Source organism: Epinephelus moara, chromosome 6 (genome assembly GCF_006386435.1).
Source record: "Epinephelus moara isolate mb chromosome 6, YSFRI_EMoa_1.0, whole genome shotgun sequence".
Taxonomy (NCBI): domain Eukaryota; kingdom Metazoa; phylum Chordata; class Actinopteri; order Perciformes; family Serranidae; genus Epinephelus; species Epinephelus moara.
Window position 1 is genome coordinate 27,126,419 of NC_065511.1, and position 20,275 is coordinate 27,146,693.

Consider the following 20,275-nt stretch of genomic DNA (forward strand, 5'->3'; position numbering starts at 1 on the left):
TCTTGTCCATGCTTGCCACAGGGAAGCAGATTTATTTCTGCAACCTCACCACTAGATGCCAATAAAATCCTACGCACTGGACTAAAAATAGTCTAGATGTCTTATATCATTTTATATAAATGTGCCTAAAATTTAGCCTGACATTTGTATCTGTACCTCCATTAGCTTTTGGCTGATGCCTGGCAGAGCATCACTAGTTAAGAAGTGTCTGCTGATGTGTGTCTGATGTCCAGATATTAAGATAGCATTATGATATGCTCGATTGATTGAACAGGTTAATGAACTATTTTGTTCTTCAGTCTGTCAAACTATCTGGGTCTAATAAGGAGCGATTCAATTGTCTGCACTGCATTTACTTGTAATAGGGTTTTGTTGTTTGGTTGAATGTTGTGTCTTGTATTTATGTGTAGGCTATTTATATGAAACAGTGTACATCTTAGGATGCAAGACAAACTTAGATTTAATATTCTGATCTTAAAAAAGTGTAAATCAAATCAAAAACTTAAATCTAATTCTCTTGGATTTCCTAATTTTGCTGCTGCATGTAAAATGATATGGGTGTTAACATTAAAATTTGGATTGAAAGTTGTACGTTTAACCTTGTACTGTCTCATGTCTTTGCCACTGAACCCAAAAAAACAGGTCACTGTCCTACTACGTACGGTCTGCAGCATATGTACATCAACAGGTGGCTGTTGCCTAACTTATATTTCAGAGGCAAAGTTTCCAGGCAATGCAAATCTTATTTTGAATACTCTATTCTCAAGTTGTGGTTTTGGATGTTGTTCATGTCCTGAAAAAAAAAAAGCTGGAGAGCTCTGAGGAACTGAAACAATGTCACTCAGTCAAAGATGTTTTTGCCAGACACTTTGTATATTACATGGAAACTACATACTGCAACAGTGAGACTGTAACCCAGACGTTCAATACACAAAACAGAAACACATTTAAATTTAGGAACCATAGTATATTTGCATGTGTTAAGTAGCAGAGTGTGTATGCCTTTTTCTCTGGTAGGTGCTGGAAACAGGATTATTTAAGAGATGTTTGTTGTGCCTAAACCGCCGCATCATATGTCTCCCTGTTAGCAAATCCAGTGTGAAATGGGGCAGCATTTCTTCCCAGTGTCTTAGCCTATTGATTATATAGTACAAGAGTTTTTGGTTTCAAAGAAAAGCTGAGCGTTCAAGTGAAATCTGAGCCTATAGCTATCTATACGGTTTATTTCTATGTGTCAGTAGGCACATAAATTCAGTGCTTCTGTTCAAGTGTAATACATATATCTGTTGTCTGCATTCAGATGGTCAGAAAATCTCATCTCAGGTCATGTCATACCAGCCCAGCCACTAAAAGAAAATGTTGGAATTGTACATTTCTGCAAACCAACAGACAGGTTACATTTGCATGTTTCATATGTCTCATATTAACACTGGAGTAGTGGAGTGGTTCATGAGCTGGCTTTGTCATTGGGAGGTGGAGGAGATGATGGATGGCGTGTAACAGAGGCAAGACGCCTGCCAAGCTGCAGACCACTGTTCGAGACCAACAAACAACAAAATCGGTTGTGATTTAGTGAGTCGTTGCTATTTCCAGCAGCTTTATAGCCACTAAACATGGGTGTTTTTCAGCAAACTGTCATGGATGCCACAAAAAGTGGTCGTTTTTTTACTGTGACACGGCTGCGTTTCCACCTGGGATTGTGCACCCTATAAACCGGGTATTTTAGGCCAAAACGTGATTTTTTTCTGAACCGTAATCAGATGTTTTCGATTGAACCTAACCACCTCTTTACCACAGTGTTGCTGAAATGTAAAGTTTCAATGCATCCACTACTTAATAACGTACAAATGTAACCTATCCAGGACGACACGGTGGTGCCATGGTTAGCAATGTCGCCCCACAGCAAGAGCGTTTCTGTTCCCCCGGGGTGGGGGAGCCCTTCTGTGCAGAGTCTGCATTCTCTTCCCATGTCAGTGTGGGTTTTCTCCGTGTACTCCAGCTTCCTCCCACAGTCCAAAGACATGCAGGTTAATTGGTGACTCTAAAATGCTGTAGGTGTGAATGTGTGTCAGCCCTGCGATAGTCTGGCAACCTGTCCAGGGTGTAGCCTGCCTCTCGCCCAATGTCAGCTGGGATAGGCTCCAGGCCCCCACAAAACCCCAAACAGGATAACAACTAATTAGTAGTACTACATTCCCAGCATCAGACTATGTGATATCTCCATTATCTGCTAACACTCCCTCATTTGACTACTTAGCGTCATGCCAGCTATGAGACAATGTCTTTGTTAAGGACATTGTCTTAGTTATGAAAATGATGAAGATATTTACATGCAACTACTACGACAAGTCATGTGTACCTTGTTTGGCATAAACAAAGACACTGGGCACTCCCTACCAGAGTGTGGTACAGTAGTTCTAACATCCATGACATGAGGACCCAATTTTGCTGGTTTGTACTTTCTACCATAGCAGCTGTAAATAAAATAAGTCTTTCTTAAAGGGAGAGTTCACACCAAAATAATAATTTAAAAAAACAACACATTTTCATCATACCTGTAGTGCTATTTATCAGTCTAGATTGTGTTGTATGTGACTTGCAGAGTGTTGGTGATATCTGCTATAGAGATGTCTGCCTTCACTCAAATATAATGGAACTACATGGCACTCGGCTTGTGGTGCTCAAAGTGCCAACAAAAACCCATTTGGAAAAACTCAACAATAATCTCTCCAGAATTCATGACCCGGTTAATCAAGATAATCCACAGACCTTGTTGTGAGCAGTTTCATGTAGGAACTATTTTCTTTGTACCTTGAAATACACCTGCTAACTGTGTCACTGCTTAAGATGAAGTATGGATCTACTGCTAGCTCATCTAGCACCACTGAGCTAGCTAACGTTACAGCTCAGCCAAGGAGGACGCCATTAATATCTAGTTAATAGCAAGTTGTCAACATTAATGGCATCCTCCTTAGCTGAGCTGTAACGTTAGCTAGCTCAGAGACACCAGTTCTGTCTCAAATCGTGTACTTCTGTACTTACACTTAATATTTTGAGTGCATAAGTGTGTTCACACTGAGAAGTATGGAAAAAATGCTGTGCACTATGAGTACCCGGATGTTGCACTCAAAACGTGGAGTGTGGAACTATGGACACCTCTCGCCCTCAATGGTCATCATCTTGGCAACGTAGCAGAAGGGGAGGGACCACTTTTCACACTGGAAATGGCGGCCGAGGACTGTGGAACCGTCAACGTCGCTGCATTTTACAAATGTTAACAAAAGTTATACATGTGTTTTTTGCACTAAGCACCACTATACTGCAAATGCTAATGCTAGTTTGCTAACTAGCTAATTTGCGGTCGTCATGTCCGTTAAGTGCATAACGGCCGTGTTTGGTTTAAGACAACACTACCCTGTCGAAATTCGCGCACTACGCACGCCAATGAGTACATAGTGCACATAGTATAGCCTACTACATGGAAGTGTACTAACGGAAGTATGTGATTTGAGACACACTATAGGTGAGCTAGCAGCAGATGCACACTTCCTTCTGTGCTGTGATATGGTTGGCATGTTTAATTCAATAGAAATAAAACAGTTCCTACATGAAACTGCTCACAACAAGGGGCCCTATTTAGATGGTCTAAAGCGGAGGGCGCATAATCCATGTCGCAAGTGTCATTGCTATTTAGATGCAGATGCAGTTGTCATTTTCACGCCCTGCGCCCTCTTCGTCTAACTAGCAAATGAAGTTGCGCTTCTCTGGGTGTGTTGGTCTAAAAATGAGGAGTGGTCAGGCGCAGTCATGGCGCATTGCTAGTTAGATGACGTAAAAAGCAAATGCGCCAGTGACCAACAAAAACCTGGTCTAAAGTCAACGGCGCAGTATTTTGCTGTTAAACAAGTTAGTAATATGCGTCTCTAGGCGGGTGCACAACGCGCATGCACTCTGCTCAGACACACACAGAGCAACCACACATATGCAAAAGATAACAAATAAAAATATGATTACAATGTGAAAGGTTATTATTGCGCACATTAAAATATTTATCAGAAACACGTCTTAATGGTCAGTCATTAAAAAGAATGATCTAATCGCAGTAATAATGATCATCATAATTTGTAATAATGACAAATGAAATTGTGAAATTATCAAACCAATCAATCATTTTTTTGATTGAAAACCAAAGCCCACACATTGCATTTATTTTAACATGTTATACTAGGCTACATTAAATACTAGGCTACATTATATTATATTATATTATATTATATTATTATATTGTTATCTGAGTGTAGAGAGGACGCACATGCAAATAAGAGGCAGAACACAGCTCTAGGAAACATGTGAAAACAATTAACAAACGTGGGTGGGGGAGAAAATGCTGAACAGGTCCTAGCTGCAGGATCAGCACCTTGGGGAGCTCTGCGGCAGTCCTGACAGCTGTGCTCTGTTATATGATGAAAACAGGTTTGAATAATATTCCACAGATATTTAGTAAGATCTTTCTTGTATTAGTGATCCCACGCCTGTTTTACCTCGGGGAGCTTGGGTGCCTGTCTGCTGTCCCCGTAGATCTGGTTCTGACGGGCCTTCACCTCCTGCACGAGGAGATCCGTCTCCTCAGCTGTAAAACGCTCACTCTTTCCAGTTGGTATGTCCGCCATCTAACTAGCTCTCCGCCATGTGCTCCAATCACGCCTCTTTTAAAGGTAATGAGAGGTGACACTTTGATTGGCTTATTGAATGATACGCCCAAAACACACCCATGACTAATTCACAGAGTAAGTCCAACCCTTTTAGACTCTCCACCATGGCGCACAGTCTAAAAACGCGCTGTCTAACTAGCAAGTGACTGGGATACGCCCATGCGCCACACGCCTGGCGCTTCGCAATTTGGACCATCTAAATAGGGCCCAAGGTCTGTGGATTATTTCAAGTAACCGGGTCATGATTTCTGGAACAAGACATTGTTGTTTAGTTTGTTTAAATGTGGCCCTGTTTTTTTTTGGTGTTTTGAGCACAACAAGCCGGGTGCCATTTAGTTCCATTATATTTGAGAGATGGCAGACATCTCTACGGCCGATATCTCCAACACTGGACAACTCTGACCAAAACAATCTAGATTAATGAATAGCACTACAGGTAAGAGAGAAAAAATACGTATTTTTTATTTTGGTGTGTACTGTCCCTTTAAAACAATAGTGACCTGTATATACGCACATTGAAAGAGTTATTGGTCAAATGAAAAACTTCATACCCAAGAACAGTGTTGAAGATTGTACGGGAAAACACATGCTAAACATTCCTACATTTTCTGGTGATGCGAAAAGAAAATATATCTTTAACCAATTTGCATTCCGGGTTATTAAATTCCTGAGGACAATAAAACACTGTATCTCAGACTTTGGATTCTGTTCCCAAAGGACATCATGAAGGAACCTCTTCACTTTTCCCTAAAACTCTAGTGTATCTTCAGTAACAACACTTTAAACAGGCCAAAGACAGCAGACAACATTTCATGTGTTCCTTGAAACTGCGATGAAAAAAAAGGAAGGACTTCTGTCACCTGAATTGTGCAAGTGCCTTTTGTGTCGTGCCCAAGAATTCTACGTTCTTTAGGGCCACAAAGAGGTAATTGTAGTCTGTGGGGGCTTTATGGCTGGCAGAGAGAGAGGGGGTCTGATTTCACATTGTGTTGAACAGAAACCAGGAGGTTCCCTATACAATCACCCCACAGGGCACTGAAATCTCACCTGTACTCTTATAGACTCGCAGAGGTTTAATCCACTGAGTTATTTGAGTAAATTGTTAAATGCTAGGTGTGTAGTTTAACATTCATCAATATACAATGTGATGTATTGTAATGTAATATCTTCCTTTATGTTGAATTGACACATTGTAAAGTGGTGTTTAAAGATATTTTGATAGCCAAAAGTGGAAACAGTATTTAAAGTTTTTTTTTTTTACCTATCTGCATACAATGTAGCACAGTTCTATTATATGTTAGATTTTTAAAAAAATACTTGATTACAATTTCACTGAATTAGTTAAAATTAAGCATTTAGTTTGATGTCTCTTTTGTTGACAAGATTCCAGGTCAACATCAGAACTCATAACCAGTCACAATGGAACAATGAAATAATGACTTTTAGTTCTAACGAACAATGCTCTCATTCAAAATGCTCACTATGAAAATATCCATATGAGCCTTATCTAGGAATCATTACATCAGTTCTCAGGGCATCTTTAGACCCACCCAGCAACCGCAGGCCTTTTAGTCTCCTCCTCTCACAGCGGTATAGCCGTGCAGGTGAGAGTTTCCACTTATTACGTTGCCACTTCAGTGCTGTCGACAGGAAGCAAAAGGGGGGGAGGCGACAGAGAGCAACAGAGAAAGGGAACGCCAAAGAGAGAGAGAGCTCATTCACTTCAACCACAGCTGACAAAAACAAGCCCTCCAAAGTGCACTGCAGGTGAGTGGACTTTAATAGAAACATTACTGATTTTAAATGATGAATTGTGAGAGCGTGATTTAAATCCAGCGAAATGGAGCTTTTAAGTTTGTGCACAGAGAATCACAGGGGTGATGCAGGTCAACAACAGTGGTGCTATTGTAGCCAGTGATACAGTGGGGGGAATGTTGTGGTGTTGTGTTTGGACGTTTCTGTTGCAAATGTTATTTTACGTATGCTTTATTAAGATGTATTATGAATAAGTAAGTCACCAACAATTATTTGGATAAATATGAGTGAATTTGATTTAAAATGCAGATCAGTCAGTTTGAGAGAGAGTCCAAGAATTTACTCTCTTTTTTCAAATATCATTTCTGTTTTTTTTCTATGCAGATGACTCCTTGATGTGTTGTATTTCTGTCTAAACAACAGTCATATCCTTCAAATTATTATCCTATTTTGGCTGATTACAGTATCACAAAACACTGTCAGGGTTTCCTCCTCCTTTCTAGAAACACACAGACACCATTGCTAACATTGATAAAATAGATGGAAATATTCACAATAGGTGATACTGTTGAATGTGCCTGCTTTAATTTAATTAGTCCTGTAATTAAATCTAACACTTAATTCACTAATACAACCTGATGAAAAAAGTGTCATTTACAGCATCAGAATTTAGTACCTGAACACACCTCCTGTACAGCAAACTAAATATCCTCTAAGAAATCTGATCTCCACTTCTTTTTTTTTTTTTTTTTACACAATTAAACTTTGTATTTTCAACTAGAAGCCAAAATGGCCACTGTTGTCACTCAGTTTCCAGGGTGTAGAGCCCTGAGGAGGTCATGCTGGGTTCCAGGGGAGAGGGGAAAAAACAAGCCGTGCCGCTTAGCAGTTCTCCCAGAGGGACCGATCGAGGAACAAACACAATTTAATTGTGTTCACCAATAAACCTCTGCAAACAGAGACGTGCAGGATATAAGTGTGTGTCATCGCACAAAACTAATCTTAGCAAATCTGACCTTATGCGCAGGTGACCAGCCAGGAAAGTTCCTTATTAATGCTCAAACTTAAAATGTTCTGATTGAAGCTTTTGTACCGATGATGTAAGAAACTGTGTGTAACAATATAAAAGAAGTTAAAGGGCAGCTTTAAATCTCACATTTATCAATTTCTCACTATTGTGACTCAACCAAACAATTATGAGATTAGTTTCACTGGAACAATTAGAGGATTGTAAACAGAGGAGAACTAAGCCCTCACAGATCAAAAGAACTTCCCAGGTGGGTCACAATGAATGAGCACGGCTGTAATTCAGAAGCCTATTAGCACGGATAAACACTTCAAGTTGTTTCACCATTATCATCCATCATAAAAATGTTTTCTACCCAAATTAAGTTTGTTATTGCTTTGTGTATTTAAATAGCACAACATCCATCAGATGTTTCCTTCATGTTAATGTGTGTTTTACTCTTTTCCCCACCAGGACTTTGACAGATATCACTTCATTACAAGCTGGACAAAGAGCGCTCTCCCTTTCTGCCAGTGTGACAATGGCCTCCGCTACTTTTATGAAAGATACAGGTATGAGTGTGTGTTGGCTTATTTAAAAACACTGCTAGCAGTTATGTACATGCTCACACTCAGGGGTACTAGCAGAATCTGTTCTTCACGCCAAACTTGTCTGTAAAGTCAATTCAGTTAATTTTATCTACATAAGGTATGTCAAACATACAGCCCGCCAAAGGGTCCAATCCGGCCCACTAGAACAGTTTGCACACCTAATATTGATGCATTTGTGAGGGCTGAGAGGTTTCAGGAGCAATTTAAACAGTGAGCCGGTACTTCATGTAAAATACTGCCTCTGAGGCTTTTCCACCCTGATCAGAATACAGCTCTCTGAAATAACAATGAACACTTACTGTGGTCATATTTAAAGATATTGAACATTGTGCAGAATATTGTCAGCAAGCAGCTTCAGCACAGAAGAATCTGTACCAGACTTCTATCTTAAAATAATATTAGTGGAACCCTGCTGCTAAGGCACTGACAAAACTTAAGATTGCAAATGGTTTCTAAGGAAGGAGATGACTTAACTTGATTCTTCAATAGCTTTCATTTAGAGGAAAATAATGAAAAATACACATGTAATGAAAGTGAGTAGTAGACTGACTGAATGAGGAAAAACTGTGACATAGTGTTGAATTTGCACATATTTTTCTGACGATATCACACGTTCATCTTTCATCATTTGTTTTGCAAGTGGATGAACACCTGTCCTGTTGGTCATTGTTTTCTATCCAAAGCATATTCATTTGTACTGTTAAGTGTATATTGTGTGCCATGCAGGCTGCGTTATGTATTGGCTAGAACCGTTGAAACTCTGGGACTCCACTGCCACTGTCCCAAAAGCAAAGATGTCATACTGTTGCTCTCTCATGAAATGATGACACATGCATGTAGGCATAGTTACACCAGCGAGACACGTGTGGCCACACTCACATGCGTGCTAATGTAGGTGTACTTTCTGTCTGCTTGATCTATTTCTTTGCGGAATTCTTTATTTACATTCATGTTTAGGCATCTCTAGTGGACACATTCTCTATCTTACATTCTCACCTTTGAGTGGATGCCATGACCTCTTATGCATGGATTTATTTATTTTATGTTATTTTCTTCCAGTGGCACACTGTGCTTTGGGTTTAAGGCTAGAGTTGGTAATGTTTATGAAAATAACTTTGCGTCATAGTTGTTGAATTTGTCCTCATGACATGAGATAGTTAATCTGTGAAAAAAAAAAGTTTGTGACCCGGCCCACCAACTGGACCAGCTTTCTCATTTTACAGCAAAACAGTACACTAAAATATGTTTCTAAAAACATTTGAGGCAAGAAATAGGCAATGCAGTACCAGAACCATGATTTAGATTTATCAGCGCTGCCTAGTTTAACAGTTTGATCGTAGTTCAGCGATCGACATGATTGAAAGCTGTGTTAAAGACTCTTGGGCTCTGATTGGTTGTTTTCATTCACATGCTGCAAGGCTACTAGAAGCATTATAAGGCAATAGAGTAGGCAAAGAACTTTTTTTTTTCACAGGTTATCTGTCTCATGTATTGCTGTGTGAATATAGTGACAGTTTTAGCAAAAATAAAAAATGTGTTGTTCTATGCCTCCACACCAGCAACAGCCATGGCCGAAGACATTATGTTTGCGGGGAATATGTTTACAGGCATTATGTTCATGTACGTCCGTCTTTCCATATGGGCATCCAACCCGGTCTCAATCCGGCATCAGACACTGACTAAAAGAGCTGGTGTGGTGGTGGATGGGTCCAACAAACACTTTCACCCAGGAGACCGGTGTTCGCATCCCCTAAAGCCAAACCCTGTTCTTTTTTCCTAAACCTGAGTGCTTTTGTTACCTAAACCCAACCATGTGCGTTAGTTGATTAAGGAAAGAGACTGTATGTAAATGGTAAATTTCCTGTGAAAACAGAAGTGTATTTTGCAATGCATGTAACAGGCAGAACTTGACATGGTGTTGCACATCGTATCTGGACGTGGAAAGTCCATGACCAAACGTCGAAATGTGACATGGTCGGAGTGAGAATATATAGTGCATCTGTATGTCAGTCCCATTCTTGTGATCATGATACAAGATACTCAAGAATGCCTTGAGGGAATTTTTTTCAAATTTGAAAATTTGGCGCGAACGTCCACTTGGCCTCAATGTTGAACTGATTAGATATTGGTGGTCACAGATCAAGGTCACTGTGCCCTCATCTGTCTCATTCATGGCTACACGATATTTCAAGAACACCTTGAGGGAATTTTTTTCAACTTTGGCACAAACAGCCTCTTATACTCAACAATAAACTAATTAGAATTGGGTGGTCAAAGGTCACTGTGACCTTGTGCCTGTCTCATTCTTGTGAATGCAATATCTCAATAAAGTCTGAAAGGAATTTCCTCAAATTCGGCACAGATGTCCACGTGGAGTGGAGAATGAACTGATTAGAATTTGGTGGTCAAAGGTCAAGGTTGCTGTGACCTCACAAAACATGTTTTTGGCCATAACTCAAGAATTCAATTGCAAATGATGACAAAACTTCACACACGTCTAATAGGATAAAATGAAGAAGTGATGACATTTTATATCCAAAATGTCAAAGGTCAAGTTCACTGTGACATCATAATGTTCTGCAAAAACACTTTTCTGGCCATTACTCAACGTCATAGCTAACGAACAAAAGGAGAGATATTTGGTGAGATACTGAACTGGTGACATTAAACTTGGGTGTCCACCTTGAAACTTAGTTGATTATATAGATCTTCTGTGCTACCAGGGGAAAGATGTGTGCGAAGCATCCATGTTTTCAAGACATGGTTGTAAGCTGTAAGTACGACTACACTGGTTTGCAGAGGCACACATCAATGTCTTTCTCCAGAATTACATGCTGCACCTTTAACCATGTTCACCATCTTTTTTTAGTGTGCAACATTTGCTAATTTGCACTCAGGTCAAAGTACAACCAAAGTCTTGGACAAATTGAAAAGTTGAGCTGACAATGGCACTAGCGGAAAAGTTATGGATCACCAAAGTTGTTTTTAAAAAAGTGCCAAGCTTAGTTAAATAACTGCAAATAATTTTCCTGTTATGTGTCCCATAATACCAGGCTGCACAGGCATCCTGCACCTCCTCCTGTTCGGACTTCTTCTGCCATCAGTATCAGTGTCGGGCCAAACTCCCGGCCCGTCTTCGATGCCCTCCACTGCATCTGCCACCAATACCCCCCAGTCCCCCACAGCCACCACTTCCGGAGGCACAGGAACCAGCACCACCATCCAGGCTTCCGCCTCTACCACCTCTGGACCCACCATAACTTCAACCATCAGCCAGTCCACTGCAACACCCACCAGCAGCCCAGCAAACCCCACCATCCAGCCCGCCACCTCCAGCAACATTGGAGGTACAGCAATTACCCCCACCACCCAGTCTCTCACAACCTCAGCAACCTCCGGAGGCACAGAAACCACCTCTATCACCCAGTCACCCTCAGACCCAAGCACCTCTGGAGGCACAGCAACCACCACTATGCCCCAGTCACCCTCAGATCCTAGCACCTCCGGAGGCCCAGCAACCACCTCTATCACCCAGTCACCCTCAGACCCTAGCACCTCTGGAGGCACAGCAACCACCACTATGCCCCAGTCACCCTCAGACCCTAGCACCTCCAGAGGCCCAGCAACCACCACTATGGCCCTGTCACCCTCAGCCCCTAGCACCTCCAGAGGCCCAGCAACCACCACTATGCCCCAGTCACCCTCAGACCCTAGCACCTCTGGAGGCACAGCAACCACCACTATGCCCCAGTCACCCTCAGCCCCTAGCACCTCCAGAGGCACAGTAACCACCACTATGACCCAGTCATCCTCAGCCCCAAGCACCTCTGACGGCACAGCAACCACCACCATACAGTCTCCCACAACCACAGCAACCTCTGGAGGCATAGCAACCACCACTATGACCCAGTCACCCTCCATCACTACCACCTCCGATGGCACAGCAACCACCACCATACAGTCTCACACAATTACATCAACCCACAGCACAGCAACCACTACAATAAGTCAGTCACCTTCCACCATTACCACCTCTGGAGGCACAGCAACCACCACTATTACCCAGTCATCCTCAGCCCCGAGCAACTCTGGAGGCACAGCAATCACCACCACCACCATCCAGTCTCCCACAACCATAACAACCTCTGGAGGCATAGCAACCACCACTGTCACCCAGTCACCCTCCACCACTACCACCTCTGGAGGCACAGCAATCACCACCAACTATTCTCCTACAACCACGACCACCTCCGGGGGGTCAGCAGTCACCACACAATCCGGCACCAGCACAACAACCACTGCCAATTCTGCATCTTCAACTTCTATGACCACTCATGATGTAACCACTGATTATCGTTATTCAGGGACCACTTCTGCCTCCCCTAAAGTTGGTTCAACAACGATGAACCAGCCTGGGACCACCGTGCCCAAGTCCAGCCCCACCATGCCCAAGTCCAGCCCCACCATGCCCAAGTCCAGCCCCACCATGCCCAAGTCCAGCCCCGCCATGACGGCCACAGGCTGGACCAGTCCATCCACCTCCATGACTACCAATTCTGGTCCCATGCCCACCATAACTGGTATGTTTTGTTTTACCAAATAATACGATTTTAACTTCCAAGGCTTCATTTTCCTTTGTAAAAAATAAACATAAGCTTTTTTTGTTTGTTTCTTTTCCTGACATCCACGTTTTTTCCGCAGGTGGCACGCCTAGTATGAATGGAACCACTATGGTAAACCCTACTTCAATGAGCATGGCAAGTCCAACTTATTGGAGAGAATTTTAATGTTGTATTTGCTTGTTTCCCTTTAGCCTGTCATCTTCATCATGAACCTTTTTATCTCTCTCAAACACAGATATACTGCCCCTCATTCATGTGTAACTACACGGACTGCTATACAATGTACGACAGTCAGAATGCCACTTTATGTGCTGCTGGTGTCTATTGTGAGGTAGGGAGGCAAATGGCAAAACCTCGTGAACCATCTAACAAATCTTTTTCATGTATTGCCCACAACAAATTATGATCAAATATCCTAAAATGCATCACAAGCTTTGTATGTATATGCAGCTAAATATACAGCAAATTAATTGCATTAGTAATCCATAGCAGCAACTTAACATTTGGAAGATGGAGTTGTATCTTTAAGTAACTGCTAAAAGTAAGACCTTATTATTCTTTTGTATAAACTTTGCAGTTATACTCTCCACATGATCCATGTAATTCAGTATAGTGTTATATTTTTCTACATGGTCTGAGAAAAAAAGGCAATTTAAAACATGTCTTCTAATATGTCATTCTGCAATGTATCAGCTGATTAGACAGACGGACATGTGCTACACTGTTAGCTGCAGCGCCTCCTGTGCTGATAGTTGCGTCAACACCTCTCAGACCAACTGCTCAGTGAACTGCTGCAATTCTACTGGCTGCCTCAATAGCACTTTTGCATCCATGATGGTCATGACAACCACAGGTAAACAGATTCATTATTATTACATTTTCTCGTGCCTGCATGTTTACAGGTGTGCACTTTTCATTGTGAATTTGCAATCTTTTTAATATTTTCTCTTTTCCTCACATGATATCAGTAATCCCAACCACCATGAAAACGACTACTACCACACCAGCTCCTACAACGACTACTACCAGTGCGCCAACAACAGCAGACAATGTAAGGACAAAATGCTGCATGTGTGAGTGTGCACTGGCATGTGAATGGATGCATATGTGGGAGCAGGAGGCTAGAAAGTTGTGTGCATCACTAAATTCAGTTCATTCTGTCTCCTCTTTGTCACCTTGTCTCAGACAGCTGAAAATTGTATTTGCGAACAGGCCTGCCCACAGAAATAGCTGGGCCCCTGAAAAGGTCCAGTGAATAGGCCCCTCCCCAAATCTGCTTTACTCATATCATCACACGTGCATGCTCTCTGTCTCTCATAGTTTAGATCGATAAATTTCTCACATTATGTGGCCAGTCTTGCGGAGTTTCAATTTTTTCCGCAATGGTTGCATATTAAAAACTAAACCGAACTTTCAGAGCAAAAAATCTGAACATTGGATAAAACCAGGTACCTGTGTTGACACATTACAGTAAAATGTTTTTTTCACTCAATAAATCAGAAAATGCTGTCAACAGCACCAAAAAAAATCAATTTCAGTCAGGAACACTTAAGTCAAAGAAAACTTTATTTCCATTTGCAGTATTATATTTGGCGGTATGGCTCTGTTCTGGGGCCTCTTTGCCTTTCCTCGAGCCTACGCAGATAGCCTCTTCCACACGCCTACGTGGGAAGCCTAAGGCAGAGAGTGCACACCTCTCCGCCCTTCCACGTGCAAACAAGGAAAGCCTGTGGCGGAGAGAGCACACCTCTTTGTTCTTCGATGTGCAAACAAGGAAAGCCTGGGGCAGCGAAAGCAAACCTCCCTGCCCTTCCATGTGCCTACATGGAAAGCCTAAGGGCCGTAATATACTTGCTGCAAACAACGCGAACGCAACCGCATCATGGCTGCCATGTGGGATCTGCGTTCGTTTGATGTGTCAGCCACACATCTCAATGCGAGGTACCGTGACGTTTGCGCAAGATGCAATATTGACATGACCGCTAGAGGCGCTCGTGTGAATGAACACAGTGACCGTGAGATCAGACCAGATGGAGTCGCTGTCGGAGCAATGGCGGAAACTTTTGAGGAGAGGCTGACAGACCTGGTGCGGAACTACCCTTATCTCTATGATGTTTCCACGCCGTTACATGACAGGCATGCCTGTTGGCCCGATTTCTGGGTTATATTTCTGTTGTCTGCCCCAAGTGGAGACCACCAGTATTGTGTGTTTTGGCTGCGTAGTGCTGCAGCAAGTATAAACACAGACACGGCACATTGTGTACGCATACGTTCGATCAAGCGGCAAGTCTGTTATGGCCCTAAGGCAGGGAAAGCGGCAGCAAAGACCTCCCAGGAACAGAACAGAGCAGCATTTAAACCCCTGACTGCTAGATAGCAGTGCAGCTATTTGCAGCCATCAGTTACAGGAGCTCTGATAAATACAGATCCTACTGTTCTGTTTGCATTAAAGATTTTTAAAAAAATTACTCAGATTTTATGCATATGGTGGTGTGGTGGAGATTTAAAAATACCACAATACATTGTCTTGCTTAAAATATAAAAACTGACCAATGCAAGAAAAACAGTTTCCACCTGCAGGTGTCTTGCATATGTGATATATATGATTATACTGGTTCAGAATGAAATGTGGTTATCATTGCTTACATTTAGGATGTACATGATTATTGCTGTCCTCCATTTTGCAGCTTGGTCCCAGAAAGCATCCCCCTGTCCATCCCGTACAGATGATCCTGTTTGCGAACTGCTAACAGTCTAAAAATATGTATATATGTATAAAATGTTGACCTTTAACCAATGCCCAGTCGATATAATGACTTCCTGCCAATTCTTTAATATCTTTAATTGAGTATATACTGTATCAGGTGTGATGTGAGATTAGTATCATCTTTTCTTTTGTGGTTTTTTTTTTTTTTTTCTCAGAGAAATAAATGCCGTAAAGGTACATGCGTTGGTCCAACTTGCTACAAAGATTTTTCAACTACTGCACTCCAATCATGCTCCTCCTCACAGCCACACTGTCAGGTAAGAACTGCTCCAGCAACATTAAATACCATATTCCTATATAAAATAATTGATTAAAATGTCCAGGTCCTTTTTTTGCCAGCTTTCTATGAATTCATTTAGTCGTGGTTTAGTATTTTTTTTTAGATTGCCCTTATTTATCCCACACACACTTGGTAAATAGACGTGTTAAGTGCATTTCTGTTCTTCTGACCACAAAGCGCTTTTACATAACGTGTCACCCATTCACGTACTGATGGCTGAGGTTGCCATACAAGGTGCCACCTGTTCACCCTAAACATTTGCACACACTCACACACTGATCCCCCCCACGAGACTGACGTAACAATTTGTCAGTTTAACAAAGTATAAAGCTGTCAGGAACCCCCAAAAAATAAGAAAAAATGTACACATCTTTAGTGATAATCACTCAAAGTATTGCTACTGTACAGAACAGTTTGAGGTTGTACAATTTATTGTTGTACTATTGATACACATGAATACAGCAGAAAATGAGAGGAAAAACTCTTTCAGTTCAGTTCAGTTTAGGACTAGATGTTACAATCCCTGATGCACATACTTGAGACTATGAGTGGGAGTAGTAGTGCTTTCTGGGGATCCGAGTGGGAGCCATTGGGTAGATGGATAGAAAAGTAGGAAAGAGCAATGGTAGACAGCAAAGTAAGAAGGAGCATAGGGAACGTCTGAGCAGATTGAATTCTCTGCCACTGAACTGGGCCATACACTTTACCTCCCCCTACCCCTGATGAGGGTTTAGGGACGGTAAAAGCTTCATTGGGGTCATCAGGTGGGTACCCTCCCTCACTGGTGTTTCAAAGATAGGTAGGCCCACGACACCTCCAGCGGTCTCATCGGCAACACATGGTGTGCCCTTCTCTGCTTTTACTCTCTCGTACCCTGCTGTTGTGAGCGGTATTACGGGGCCCAAGTGGCATCTTTCCTCTTAATCTATTGCCTGTTCGGCTGCACCAGAGAGGGCATTGATGGCCTGCCGCTGGGCTTGGCCTCGAACGCCCATGTCTTTAAGCAGCCTGGTAGCTGAAGCCTCTGCAGCCCACTTCAACTGGTTAAACCTTTGCTTTCCAGCCGTGTTGCGTTTACATCATGTAAAGTGATTTTATCTCAACATCTAAAGTCTATGTATGCTTGTCAATCACTGAAAATATGACTCATTTAAAATGTCCTTTAAAATAATATTTTAGCCTATTGATATAAATGAGATACTGAGTGAAAGCCCCACTCCGCACTTTCAATTTTCCTCAGCTTGTCTCTTTATGATATACAGTGGTGTGAAAAAGTGTTTGCCCCCTTCCTGATTTCTTACTTTTTTGCATGTTTTNCTATTGATATAAATGAGATACTGAGTGAAAGCCCCACTCCGCACTTTCAATTTTCCTCAGCTTGTCTCTTTATGATATATATAAAAAAATGTTCAGTGTTTCCAACAATGAATAGACAGAAAATAAACTTTAATATCTCACTTTTTCTAACTCACTATTGCCTTTGCAGCTGAAAAAGGAGAATGTAGACTCCGGTCTGCAGTGGACAGCAGGCTGCACCACCAACTGTTCTGGCCAAGCCCCATGCAAGACCTCCACAACACCTCCATGTCATCTAGAGTGCTGCAACGCCACCAGGACCTCCTGCCTGTGGTTGAATGGTACGCTGAATCACCCCAATTTTGCCACAAGAGGTCCTCATCTTCACACAGAGTTGATTGCGTTCTTACTTGGCCTCCTTGCCATCACTTTGCTGCTGTGAGTGACTGAGTAGGAGCTTGCTCAGCTGCTGTGTGGGTCATTAGGTAATCAGAGCTGTGTGTAACTCTCAGTCCATCCAGAGACAACAAGCTTAGCAGTGCAAAGGTAAACACCACTTTACTTAAACCCATTTATCTCGTGTGATTGTAATGTATATACTGTATGTATGGAATTATGTAAAGCCTCAGTGACAATGTTGACTTTGTTTCTTGTTATATTAAAACTTCCCGATCACATTTTTATCTCTGCTTCAAGACCAACGAAAAATGGCTTTGAACAGTATTTTAAAATGAAAAATTATATCAGCTTCAGGAATCAAGAAAAACATGTCAGAAGCAACTCATTCGTCACATCACTTCACATTTAGGGTGCAAATCACCTCTATAATTAACAAAAATCAAATATTAAAGAGACAGTTCACCCTAAAATTAAAACTATTATTTGTTCCTCTTACCTGTTGTCCTGTTTATCAGTCGAGATTGTTTTGGTGTGAGTTGCAGAGTGTTGGAGATATCGGCTGTAGAGATGTCTGCTTTCTCTGGAATATAACAGACATAACAGACCTGCTCAAAGTGCCAAAAAATTACCCATTAAAAATTCAACAGCAATGTCTCTTTCCAGAAATCATGACCAGGTCACTCAAGATAATCCACAGACCTTGTTGTGGGCAGTTTCATGTAGGAACTATTTTCTCTCTACCAAGGTACACCCACTAACCATATCACCACGCAGAAGGAAGTGTGCATCTACTGCTAACTCACCTGAGCTAGCTAATGTTACATCTCATGCTTTCATGAGCATGAGCCCCTCGTCCACGAGTAAATACACACTTCCTTCTGCACGGTGATTCAGTAGAAAGAAAATAGTTCCTACATGACCTGCTCACAACAAGGTCTGTGGATTATCTTGTGTAACTGAGTCATGATTTCTGGAAAGAGGATTTTGCTGTTGAGTTTTCCAAATTTATTTTTTTGGCGATTTGAGCACCACAAGGCAGACATGGAGAGAAGGCAGACATCTCTACAGCCGATACCTCCAGCTCTGAGCAACTTACACCAAAACAATCTAGACCGATAAACAGCATTACGGGTAAGAGGAAAATGTGTATTTTATGGGTGAGCTGTCTCTTTAAATTATTTTCTTCTCAGTGAAGCTTTAAGAAAGAATTTTAAATAATAATTAAAACACCTTGTAATTTGTCTGAGCCATGGCCTTGCCCATAACTGTAATTAAATTCAGTTGGTGTTTTTGTATAGAACTCCAAATACAGTTTTGGTTTGTGTCTTCCCACTTTAAAGTGATTTTAGATCCATTTTAATTTTGGATGGGTAAGTGAGCCTAAACACAACATTTCAAGTAACATGATTGTAATGCTTTATCACAAAAACCTCTCCCTAGGTTATTATCTCTTCAAGCCATTGTGAGAGTGACGCAGCTATAACTCTATATGCACTTTATGAAACACAAATGTTGAGCTGTTACAGGGTGTTGTGAAGGTTTGCTTTAGCATTTCTGTAAGTGTATAGAATGTGTCATTTAGTACTTTTGGCTACTTTTTGTCTAATGTTTTTGTGAATCTTGAGTTGGATGTCCACACTGTGTGGTTTACAAAGAATATTTTAAGGTATAAAGGTGTAATGTAAATGTTAAATCAGAATTCTAGTTTTGTGTACTGTATAAAATATGATGATTGTGCCTAAAAATGAAATGGATCTAATAAACTATACAATGAATCTTCATTTGATGAAGTCATGTATTTGCCATAGATCATGGTGAAAGGTGTTTTATAAATCATTTTTTGTTGTTGTTGTGTTGCCCACATTTCCTCAAACTGTGGTTAACTTTAATTTAAAGTGGTTGTGTTAGTGATTCCTCACATTTTCCAGAACGTCCATAGCTTCCAGAGAACAGTGGTGGACAGTAAGTCAGTTTACTCAAGTACTATACTAAAGTATGATTCTAAGTCACTTTATTTGATTATCTCCATTTTCTTTTAGCTCTACTTCCAATTTAGAAGCAGATATTGTACTTTTTGGTCACATTTATTTGATAACCATAATTAATGGTTACTTTTAAAAGATTTTATATCAAAAACAACATATGATAAGCTTATCAGATACAATACATTGATGTTGGTTAGTTGGTTGGTTGGTTTTGGCTTAAGAACCCCAGGGTCTTTCCTTGTAATGAAATATCTTTCACGTTGTTGTATTGGTACTTTTATCTGAGTAAAGGAACCTTAAGTATGACACTCAAGGCTTAATTTCTCCTTAGCTGAGGGCTTTACAAAGTTGCGGGGAAAAAAAGTATAAAATTTCCTTAGCTAAGGAAAAAATGTTAACTCATTTACTACGCTGAAAGAGATTTTACCACGGTACAAGTTTCCATTGAGATTGTTTTTTGCTTGGACTCACACTTGTGACACCTGTTACTGTCTTGCAAAGTTGGCTTATAGTTCGATAGTGAAAAAATGGCAGAAGAAAAGAAGCTAAGAAAATCATATTAGTCAGAGGAGGAAAAGATAATACTTCTGGAGGAGTACAATCATAGAAAGCACATACTGCAAAGTAAATTTGATCCCCAAATACCAGAAAACAGAAAATGATTGTAGAAAGAAGCAACAAATATAATTCATCAGGTTATTTTTTTTTATCACCATAAACTCGATCATGTTGCAGATAAGATAAAGTCAGACCTTCTTTTTTTCACCTTGCTTTGGTTTCTAAGTCTTTAGTCCAACGGTCTGAGGTCTCCTTCATTATAAGACCAAGACAAGGAAAAAAAC

General features: G+C 41.1%; 1 protein-coding gene across 1 annotated transcript; it reads left to right on the forward strand.

The window, feature by feature from the left end:
- The first annotated feature begins 6,350 nt into the window (after positions 1 to 6,350).
- LOC126391783 (mucin-5AC) lies at positions 6,351 to 19,207 on the forward strand. The gene is made up of 9 exons (XM_050046720.1): positions 6,351 to 6,479; positions 7,948 to 8,045; positions 11,138 to 12,664; positions 12,786 to 12,841; positions 12,942 to 13,037; positions 13,400 to 13,559; positions 13,675 to 13,757; positions 15,629 to 15,730; positions 17,240 to 19,207. The coding sequence occupies exons 2-9, from the start codon at positions 8,015 to 8,017 to the stop codon at positions 17,489 to 17,491; spliced, it is 2,307 nt and encodes a 768-aa protein (XP_049902677.1). The 5' UTR covers positions 6,351 to 6,479; positions 7,948 to 8,014; the 3' UTR covers positions 17,492 to 19,207.
- Positions 19,208 to 20,275: the final 1,068 nt, after the last annotated feature.

Excerpts from the sequence above, each read along its gene's own strand:
- LOC126391783 (XM_050046720.1), top strand. The coding sequence starts at position 8,015 with ATGGCCTCCGCTACTTTTATGAAAGATACAG. Across the intron at positions 13,560-13,674 it reads GATGGTCATGACAACCACAG|TAATCCCAACCACCATGAAA; the intron begins GTAAACAGATTC and ends ACATGATATCAG. Across the intron at positions 13,758-15,628 it reads CGCCAACAACAGCAGACAAT|AGAAATAAATGCCGTAAAGG; the intron begins GTAAGGACAAAA and ends TTTTTTTCTCAG.